Source organism: Pelobates fuscus, chromosome 1 (genome assembly GCF_036172605.1).
Source record: "Pelobates fuscus isolate aPelFus1 chromosome 1, aPelFus1.pri, whole genome shotgun sequence".
NCBI lineage: Eukaryota > Metazoa > Chordata > Amphibia > Anura > Pelobatidae > Pelobates > Pelobates fuscus.
Window position 1 is genome coordinate 90,281,460 of NC_086317.1, and position 10,308 is coordinate 90,291,767.

The 10,308-nt window shown below is 38.7% G+C and overlaps 1 protein-coding gene across 2 annotated transcripts in view; it reads left to right on the plus strand.

Annotated features, from left to right (window-relative positions):
- Positions 1-10,038, plus strand: part of GOSR1 (golgi SNAP receptor complex member 1) — a 65,776-nt gene extending 55,738 nt beyond the window's left edge. For both annotated transcript variants that reach the window (XM_063450015.1, XM_063450016.1), the window contains exons 8-9: positions 5,402-5,484; positions 8,527-10,038. In XM_063450015.1, the coding sequence (XP_063306085.1) occupies positions 5,402-5,484; positions 8,527-8,651 (208 nt within the window). In that variant the 3' untranslated portion in view covers positions 8,652-10,038. The remainder of the gene's footprint in view (positions 1-5,401; positions 5,485-8,526) is intronic.
- Positions 10,039-10,308: the final 270 nt, after the last annotated feature.

Sequence of the window (10,308 nt, forward strand, 5' to 3'; positions counted from 1 at the left end):
AGTACTGGCTGGGGCTGCCATTTTGAAAGGGGTTGGTCTCTCTATTAAAGGACCGCCGCGCTGACTGGGCCCCTAAAGACATATGCCCATCGGGTGGCCCTCAGTACATGGGCCCCAGTCGGCTGGACCCCCCAGGACCACCGGGCCTTTGGTAAGCGTCATGGTTGTTACTGATGACAACCTTGACCTTACTGTGTTAGTGTAAGCTTTGGATTGGTAAAGAATTAGGTGTGAGGTTGGTAAAGGGTTAAGATTAATTACCAAAAATGTATTTAGATCCTAGACATATTTTTAGTTTTTCTTTAGTTGAACGGGATATGTGAGAATGTGTTTTTTTTTTTTTTTTTCCAGTTTTAACATTTTAATTAAACTGTTAATTACACTGTGATGTTACATATAAGATATCAAATGAAAGCCCTCTCTGGCCTTTAAAAAGTGATATATAATATGTAATATGTATGGGGACATTTAATGAGAAACCCTTAAATTATGGTTGAACAAACACAGAGCAAATTCTAGGTTTTGTTTTGGTTCAGAACTTAGACAATTGCCTTTTTTCTTAAAGGGAATCTCCAGTGCTAGGAAAACGATCCATTTTCCTGGCACTGGAGGGTCCCTCTCCCTCCCACCCACCAATCCCCAGTTACTGAAGAAGTTAAAACCCCTTCAGTCACTTACCCGAGGCAGCGGCGATGTCCCTCGCCGCTGTCTCCTCCTCCGCGCCGCTCCTCCTCTGCATTTCGTTGGCCAGTGGGCGAGACTGATCCCGCCCACCGGCTGAGACCTAATGCGCATGCGCGGCAATGCCGCGCATGCACCTTAGGTCTCCCCATAGGAAAGCATTGAAAACAAATTTCAATGCTTTCCTATGGGGAAAATGAGCGACGCTGGAGGTCCTCACACAGCGTGAGGACGTCCAGCGACGCTCTAGCAAGGAAAATCCTTGCTATAATCCAGGAAGTGACCTCTAGTGGCTGTCTAGTAGACAGCCACTAGAGGTGGAGTTAACCCTGCAATGTAATTATTGCAGTTTATAAAAAACTGCAATAATTACAGTTGCAGGGTTAGGAGTAGTGGGAGTGGGAACCCAGACAACTCCAATGAGCAGAAGTGGTCTGGGTGCCTGGAGTGTCCCTTTAAAGGGTTAAATTACAATAAACGTATTTAGAAATCAGTCTGCGTAAATAAGATGCATTGTTCTAGATTGTATCTTAGATGTATAATGTGTTACTATTAAAGGAGCACTATATGGTCAGGAACACAAGCATGTATTCCTGACCGTAGAGAGTTAAAACCACCATCTAGCCCGCCTGAACCCCTCATGCCTCCCTAAATATAGTGAAATCTTACTAGCATTCAAGTCTGAAGCTGCATGCTTTGTCACTGTTTCCTTTAGACCTGGCTGCTGACATCAGCAGAAGTGGTAGCCTGATCCAATCACAATGCATCCACATAGCATTGGCTGAGACTGACAAGGAGGCAGATTAGTGGCAGAGCCAACACCATTCAAACACAGCCCTGGCCAATCAGAATCTCCTTATAGAGGTGAATTGAATCAATTAATCTCTTTGAGGAAAGCTCAGTGTCTGCATGCAGAGGGAGGAGACTCTGAATGTTTGGATGTATTTTAGGCAGCGATGACCCAGGAAGGATCTCTAACGGCCATCTGAGGAGTGGCCAGTGGAGTTATCACTAGGCTGTAATGTAAACACTGCATTTTCTCTGAAAATAGTGTTAACAGCAAAAAGCCTGCAGGTAATGATTCTACTCACCAGAACAAATTCAATAAACTGTAGTTGTTCTGGTGACTGTAGTGTCACTTTAAGATATGTAATTTTTCTCATAACAACCCTGTTACTGGCAACACTGACAATCAGTGTCCCTCTTTGTCCAGTTAAATCTTGGAAATAATGAATAGCTGTGCATTCCTAGACGGCACAGTTTACTTTACATGTGAGAAATCGTTTATGGTTATGAAGGACCATATCCAATAAGAATTGTTTAAAAGTGGTAGTACGTTTTAAATAAATAGATTGAACTGGTGATTATGTGGCACATGCAGTAGAATGTTACATAAGATTATCATTTTTAAAGGCAGTATGTTTAATGTGTTATGTCAGGCCTTTGTATACATTGTCAATTAGTTCAATTGCAATTTTACCCTTTTGCCTATTTATGGTGTTACGCTTGCTGGGTCCACGGGTGCAAACATAGTGCAGGTGAAACCCAGCTAGTAGGCCTGATATTTTTACCATGAGTTTGAGTCTTTGATACCTTCAGCTATTCATTCAAGTGAAGATCAGAATCTTGAAATCCTCCCTCAAATGTGCTCCCCACTTCTAGAACCCATTCACACTGTTTTTAGGAATGAAAAGCTCTATACAGATTACTTGCTGTTATTAAATTGATTCTAATCTAGTTCAACTCTACAACCTACTAATGTATTGAGATCTTGAATGATACCCTGTAAAAATATGATGTGATTGGTTATGCCTGCAAATAAATATATATATATATAATATATATATATATATATATAGACACACAGGTTTTGGCTGCATTTTATGGCTGGTAACATGTATTATGGGTATCAGATTTCAATGCCTACCAGTGGAATAGTAAAGGTTAAACGAAGTCAGCACGATCCAGGAACCTTACGCGCATGCACAAGAAGTGTGTGCACATGTTAGGCTTTCCTCATAGGAAACATTGAATCAACCCTGGACGTTCTCGTGCAAAGCATCGTTCTAAGGGAGTTCAACTCCATGCACTTTAAAGAAGTGCCTCTACTGACTGTGTGAAAGACAACCACTAGAGGCAAACATTGCAACTTCTCAAAAACCGGAATGTTTTACATTGTACGAATAAAGGGAGTCCCTCAAGGGTCAGTTCTTGGTCCCCTTTTGTTCTCTCTCTATAAAGCCTCTCTTTGAAAACTCATTAATTCATATGGATTTTACTACCACAGATTATCGGTATCCGTATCTGCTCTAAAAAATCAATATTGATCGATCCCTACCTCTTATTGTAAAGCGCTGCGGAATAAGCTGGTGCTATATAAATAATAACCAATAATAACAATAATAGTGCCAGGAAAACAAACCTGTTTTCCTGGCACTGTAAAATCCTGTGGTGCCCCCTCCCTCGCTGCTGAAGGGGTTAAAACCCCTTGCACATATGTGGCAATGGCCGTGCTCACATTAGGATTTCCCCATAGGAAAGCATTATTCAATGCTTTCCTATGCAAAAAAAATCGCACGCTGGAGGTTCTCATGCAGAGCGTGAGGACGTCCATGTCAGATAATGGACCAAAGGTCCGTTTGGATTCAGGTAGTCCCTCTAGTGGCTGTATGGTGGACAGCCACTAGAGGAGGAGTTAACCCTCAGAGGTAATGATTGCAGTTTCTCAGAAACTGCAATCATTACCTCTGTAGGGTTAAGGGACATGGGGCATTGCACCTAGACCACTTCAATGAGCTGAAGTGGTCTGGGTGCCTATAGTGTCCCTTTAATGTGTAACCACAATGAGCTCTGCATCGCAGTTAGACATTTATTGGTAATTGATAAAGAAATATAACCGTGGATTGCTTTTGACATGTAATGTATAATCATTAACAAACAGAATATTTCTGGTATGTATGATATATTCATTTAGCTGTAGTCAGAATACCAGCTAATGGACATAGTTCCTTGCCCAAGAGATCTGTGCAATTGCTGTTCTTTGTATCCTGGTTTTCTTGGTCACAAACTATATGCCTTTTATTCATACAAATTAAGAATTAATCCTCATCTTTCCGATGTTGGTGGCTGATGCCTTTTATCTTTCTAGCTGACTGCAACTTGTACATTGTGATTGTAGCGTTTTAAAGCTGTAACGCCTTCTCAAAAGAAGCGCATACCAGTCTTACAAGGAACAAAAGTTAATTTACTTTAAATGTTCAATAATTCCCAGCTGCATGCCAATAAAGATGCTATAAATGGTCAGATATCATTTGTTCTTGAGTAGCTGTTTGCAACTTGCTTTTGGGAATTGCTTACATCTGACTTCATCTAAGATTTAGCTTATTATGTATGCTACCCATAACTACTCCAGTCCAAAACTGTGCAAAGAACATCCCCCCTTTTTTATTTTGCTAATCCTATTTTGATGTGAAAGTTACACATTCTTTTGTTGCAGAATGTAAAGCCATCCCCTTCCATAATATAAACTCCCGATAGCTGCAAGAATTGTGCTTTGCTCACGTATCGAGCTGTGCTTCTCAAATGTTAAAAGCACTCACTCCCAGGATATATTCCTAATGAGGTTTTCTAATTGTGTCTCTGGGGTGATCTTTACATAACCCAGCAGCACTCTGCATCTGAGCTAGGCCAACCTGTTCAGCTAGAATGATAACTGCTGTAATGAGTCCAGGGACACAGCAAAGACTTACCCTGTGAATAAGCATTGGGCAGTGAAAGGCTTCAGGAAGACATTTGATTTAGGTCATTTACTACAGCAGGGAAGAGCTTGGCTGTAATTATTGTCTGCTTTTGGCACAATTGGGATTTTTATTTTCTTCGGTTAGAAAGCCTGTGCCCAGGAGTGGGGCTATAATGCAGGGCACAATATCCAGAGTGTGCTCATGTACTTATTATTTTAATTACTGTAATAAGAACGACGCATTGCTCTCTTTATATAATTTAATGGCATGGTTATGTACCTGAGCTTCCGTTTATAAGTGAAAGCAAGAATAGTCAGATTCCCCCAAGACATAACACTGTATGGCTTTCAGTCTTCCCTTGTTCCAGTGTTCTCATCCATTGAAATGTAATTTGTCATGAGCTGTTTCAGAGTGTTGTAAATAAACCATGAAGAGATTAGCCTGCATGAACGCTATAAAGACAGGGACACAGTTGTGCTCTCCGTGCAGTAGAAAAGTTAAAGGGAGAGCCGCTATAATTTATAGAAGGAACGGACATGACCTTGGGAAGAATTGATTAGTGGGATCACTTTTATTATGGCCAGGTTTTCCCCATCCTCTCTGTGATGTGCTTTGTGTGTTTGGAGGTGCTCCCTTCATCTGTCAATGAAATCTAAATTACAAAATATATAATATATACAAATATATGTAAGTGCACTGGGTAATTACAGGGTATTAAAGGGACACACTATGCACCATGCAGTTGTTATGGTACAAAAACCAATTACAAACAGTCTGACACGGAAATTAAGTGCCAACGAGCCAAGCACTGCACTGCAGGGCTTAGCTCAGACTCAGAGAATGTCTGACTCTCTGAGAGGTGCCAGGTAAGAAGTCAAACTGTTCTATAAGTACATTGGAACACTTAAAAAAGAAAATGTATACTTATCATAACCCTGTATTTAACGTCTTTTATTTGTTCTTCTTTTTCTTCCTACCAGCATTGCAATGGCAACAAAAGAAAATATGACGTCACAGAGGGGGTTTCTGAAATCCATACAGAGCAGAATGAATACCTTGGCCAGTATCCTTATACATAATACCTGATGCATTTTGCAGTGATGTAAACCCTGCAATGTTAGAATACTTAGTGTTTAATATGTAAAATGATTTCTTTTTATTTTTTTCTTTAGCTGATACTTGTGTGTTTAACCCCTTAAGGACACATGACATGTGTGACATGTCGTGATTCCCTTTTATTTCAGAAGTTTGGTCCTTAAGGGGTTAAAAAAAGGATAATGGTAAAACACTTGCACAGTTAGTGCCCTTTCCATGGCTATACTGTAAGTCTCACACATTATTAATATGGACAATATGGTAAGAAAAAAGGATCACACTGTTAATTTTTTAATTGTGTTTGACATTTGACATTTGAGTCGGATTTGACCCCATTGAAGCTTGCGAAGAGTTATTTTGAGTTGTTTCTTTTTTCTCACCTAGGTAATTGTTTTAGCCCAGCATATTGACTTCCTTTCAGAACTGCATCTCCCATGGTGCTTTGTGAGTGTGTTGTGTCATGAGATTTTCAGTGGTAGCCAGCATGTGTGTTTTACTTCCTTCCGCATCCTGGGAACCTCTAGCTGTTGCCAAACTGCAACTCACATCAGACGTTGCAAGCCTGTGTCCTCTACTGCTTTAGAGATGTAACCCCTGTGGTGCTTTGCCTGATTAAAAGTTATACTTATAAAACAAGGCTATTCTTGCAAGGAGGAAGATCCAATACCTGGTGTTTGCAGAGTACTTTGAAGTATTTGCTAGATTGTATGTGTATGTGAAAATGATGGATTAAAAATAAAAAAAACTATTTAAACATTATCACGTACAGAGAGAGAGAGTGTAAAAGGGTTATCGTTCAGTTTATTTGACCACACTGGATACAAACTAGACACTGATTGATGTACTTCTTACAAAGCCTGTAATGTGCTGTCAATAGGCCGCGTATGATAAGACAAGCTAAAGCCTGTTAATGAGCACTCCTATTTCAAAATCAGACAAAGCACCACACACACAATGTACTATGTACATTTTAAATTTGTATATTTAAATATTAGATTCACTGTTGTTATATTGATTATAATGCATAATTAGAATCAGAGCTTCCTAGAGATAAATTACCATTTGTAGTTCAGTGAGCCCAAGCTTTTTAAATTAAACTGAGAACCTCAGCACATATTTATTAATAATAACCACATATTATAACCGAACTTACACAGTGATAGTTTCTTGTAATGCAACATTCCATGGCCTCTAGATCAGTGGTAGTACCAAGTCCAAAATAGTTCAACCAACTCAACATTACTTAAATAGGCAACTTCTTGTGGATTTTTCTGGTGGTGTTATGGTGGTTTTTTTTTTGTTTTTTTTTTTTTTTAGCCCTGCACTGCTTGGATGGTGACATCTGTGTCATTATTCCCTGTAATATGTAGGAAATGTGTTCCAGTCTGCCCAATACATATATGCATATGATATATAACAGTGAAGCGAAGCATGTATTGTGGAAAAATTATGAAATCTTGGGGTTCTCTTGAACCCGATGCTGGAATTGTCCCATAATACACAATTTACAGTACTATATATATAGATGGATCAGCTAAAACCAGCTTGAGATCAGGGCAGGCTATTTCAGCTGCTGCCCGTTCTCAGTATACTTTTGCGCGCCTTTTTTTTTTTTTCTCTATTTATGGATCAGGTTTCAAACACCACATTGTACTGATGGTGATCCCAGCCATAACCAGTCTGTCAGATATTAATGGGAGTTATACTCCTCAGCACTAACTGTGTGCCATTTTAATGGCGACAGCTGAATTAGCTGCTGCATGGGTCTGTAAGTCCCACTAATCATAGCTGTCCTGGTGCTGCCCTAAAAGTAAAGACCTCCCAATATCCCTTACTCTACGCTATCACTAGTTATTAACCACTATTCTACACTATCACTGATAACTTGATACCTAATACCTGTTTTGGGAACTTGAATATAGGACATTCCTTTTATCAGTAAAAACACTTGCACTCATCCAGGTTATGGTTAACAGGACCCCCATTGGAGCCTGCATGTCTACAGTCTCTCCACTGTTAGTTTGTAAGTGATGTCAATATACATATATATTGGAATGGTGGTAATGGGTATCCCAGCAGTATACCTTTAAAATATATTGGAATTGCTTATTCAGCCATTACGAAATCTGAGCGCTGTTAGTTTCCTAATGAATTGTTGGAAATAGGTGCTCGTAGGGCTCCTAAAAGCAATGTAACAAATTCCATTACGCACAATAAATTCAGAAATGAGATGCATATTCTCAGGGAAATGTCTTGGTATCGCAATGATTATTTATTTAGTTATGCATGTTTTTTTATTATTTTTTTTACGTTAACCACAAGAACACCTGGTAATGCCGCTTATATTTTAATACAGGATAATAATTGTACCTTACGGAAAGGTTATTTCCCAAAAGAGACTTACTCATTTTCATCACTTCTGTGAGTACTTGTCTGATTAATAAATGAGAGAGAAGTGGTCGCTATTAACAGCAGAGATGTCATGGGTTTAATAATTACACTACACCATAATGAGGATACATCTGGACAAAGTGGTTAATATTTTAGCAACTATCTAGCATGCCCCTCTCTGACTAATACACATCATGAAAGTCATTAGTAAAGACTTCATTGTCTACTTACCATAAAGGAACAATTTAGTGTTAAATACATTTATTTTTAACGTGAGTGTGTTCCTCATATCTATTAGATTCAGAGCGTTCAGCCATCGAATTTACTTTTACTCCTTACAGTATCTGCCGTGCCTTCTGTGAGATCATAAAGATTGATAATGTTTGTCCAATCCAGTTGCTCTTTTCAGGATGTGTGTAGGAGACTGTGTGAGTCTCATGCATACACCAAAACTATTTCATTAAACTAAAGTTGTTTTAATGCATAGACTGACCATCCAACAGTTTTTAAATGTATTCTGTCAAACAAAGGTACACAAGAGTTTCTCTCAAGCTTATTGCACTATATTCTGTTACTATTCATTTATTCCAGTTATAGGCCTTAACACAGCTGCACAAAGATCGGTTTCCGGCAGTCAACAACCTCATCCAAAGAATCAACCTGAGGAAACGCCGGGATTCGCTCATCTTGGGCGCCGTTATTGGCATTTGCACAATCTTGCTGCTGCTGTACGCTTTCCATTGATGACTGACACTTGACAGACTCTGCCCCAAAACATGGTCGGCGTTGAGCGTGAAAGCTGCGGTTCTGTGCCCACCACCTGTAGATAAGGGATTGGGATATCTTAAAAGAATTTACATTTTATACTGATAATCTCCATTGTACGGGAATTATCAATATTCAAGCCAATCAGGCATATACTACCAGTCATTTAACCCTTTACTGAACCCATCCTGTATTTGCAGATACAGCAGATGATGGAGGTTCTGAGAAGTAAATCCATGTTTAATCTAAGGAGCTCCTTTGTGCATATAATGGTTCCCTTGCTGTCTAGGTCTGAAAGTCATCACAGATTTCAATGTCTTAATGTCCTAATACTGGTTCTTTTATTTGAAATTCATTATTTTCCCTCTGTTAATTTATCGCTACATATACATTACTGCTGTATTTTTGTTGTTGTTATAATGTGGACTATGTACATTTTAATCTGCTCGTAGGATGGAGCGTGGTAAAGAAGTGAGATCACAACCAGCTTTATGGGATTTCTAGACAAAACAAGAACCAACAAGTCAGCACAAGCCCCCAAACGTACAGCGCTTTGTACGAGATCAAAATACAGCCCGTTGGTAAAGCCACAGGTTTATGAATTATTTTGGGTAGCTTTCTCTTTTGTCATAATCCCCAATTTTATTATTTTTAGTCTTGGTTTTCAGTTAAATTTATAGGTCTCATTAGAGTTTTGGCAGTAAAAAAAAAAAAATGCTTAAAAAATAATAATCTTACTGATCCTTACCTTATTGTGAGTTCCTAAAAAAAATATATAGTTCTGTATAAATTCGGAAACTTCCTTTTCATCCTGTCAAAGGCTGCTTTGTTTTACTATGATTTAAATTTCCGTACAGATCTGTTTTTCTCAATCCTATTAACTGTTTAAGGCTGTGAGGGTGTTTATCAGTATACTGTTGATGCACGGCATTGCTGCACAATTCATTCACCATATAAATATGTATAAACGTTATTCCAAAAGGAGGAAATCATCTGAAATCGTTTGCATTTTGTTTTCAGTAAGGTTGCATTCACTACTGCTTTTCAAGCAAGACTGGCTTTATGAACGAGGTTTTTATATATATATTGTGGGACCATGCAATAACCCTGTTAGCCACCATATGGGATGTGCTACATTGTGTGTCCGTACATGAACTTTTCATTTCACAGAGAATTTGTGAAGAGGGCAAAGGGAACTGAAAGGAACTTTCTACAGAGCCATACAAATTGAATTGGGATGCAGGAAAAATCTATTTTTATTAGATGTGCTTTAAGATGCACTTCCCATTCGGTCATTCAGGGGATAATTGAGCCTTGCTTAATTATATGAATGAGGTAAAAATCCATATTGAGGGTTAATATTTGTGATCTATACCTAGAGGGTTATTCACAGAAGTATGAACTGCTGGGAATGCAAATTGACATTTCTACATTTCTCGGCTAAAGTAGTTGAATTTGAAACATTTTCCAGGTAACCTTATCTTATGTTTCTACTTCAGCTACTTTGGTGTAAAAAAAAAAAATTACTTTGAATTCCCAGCAATTTACAGTTTTGTGAATAGCCATGATTTATTCATATACAACAATCTACAGCAGAACTCCAGAATAGATTGCTTTGCCCTGAACCAGAGTGTTT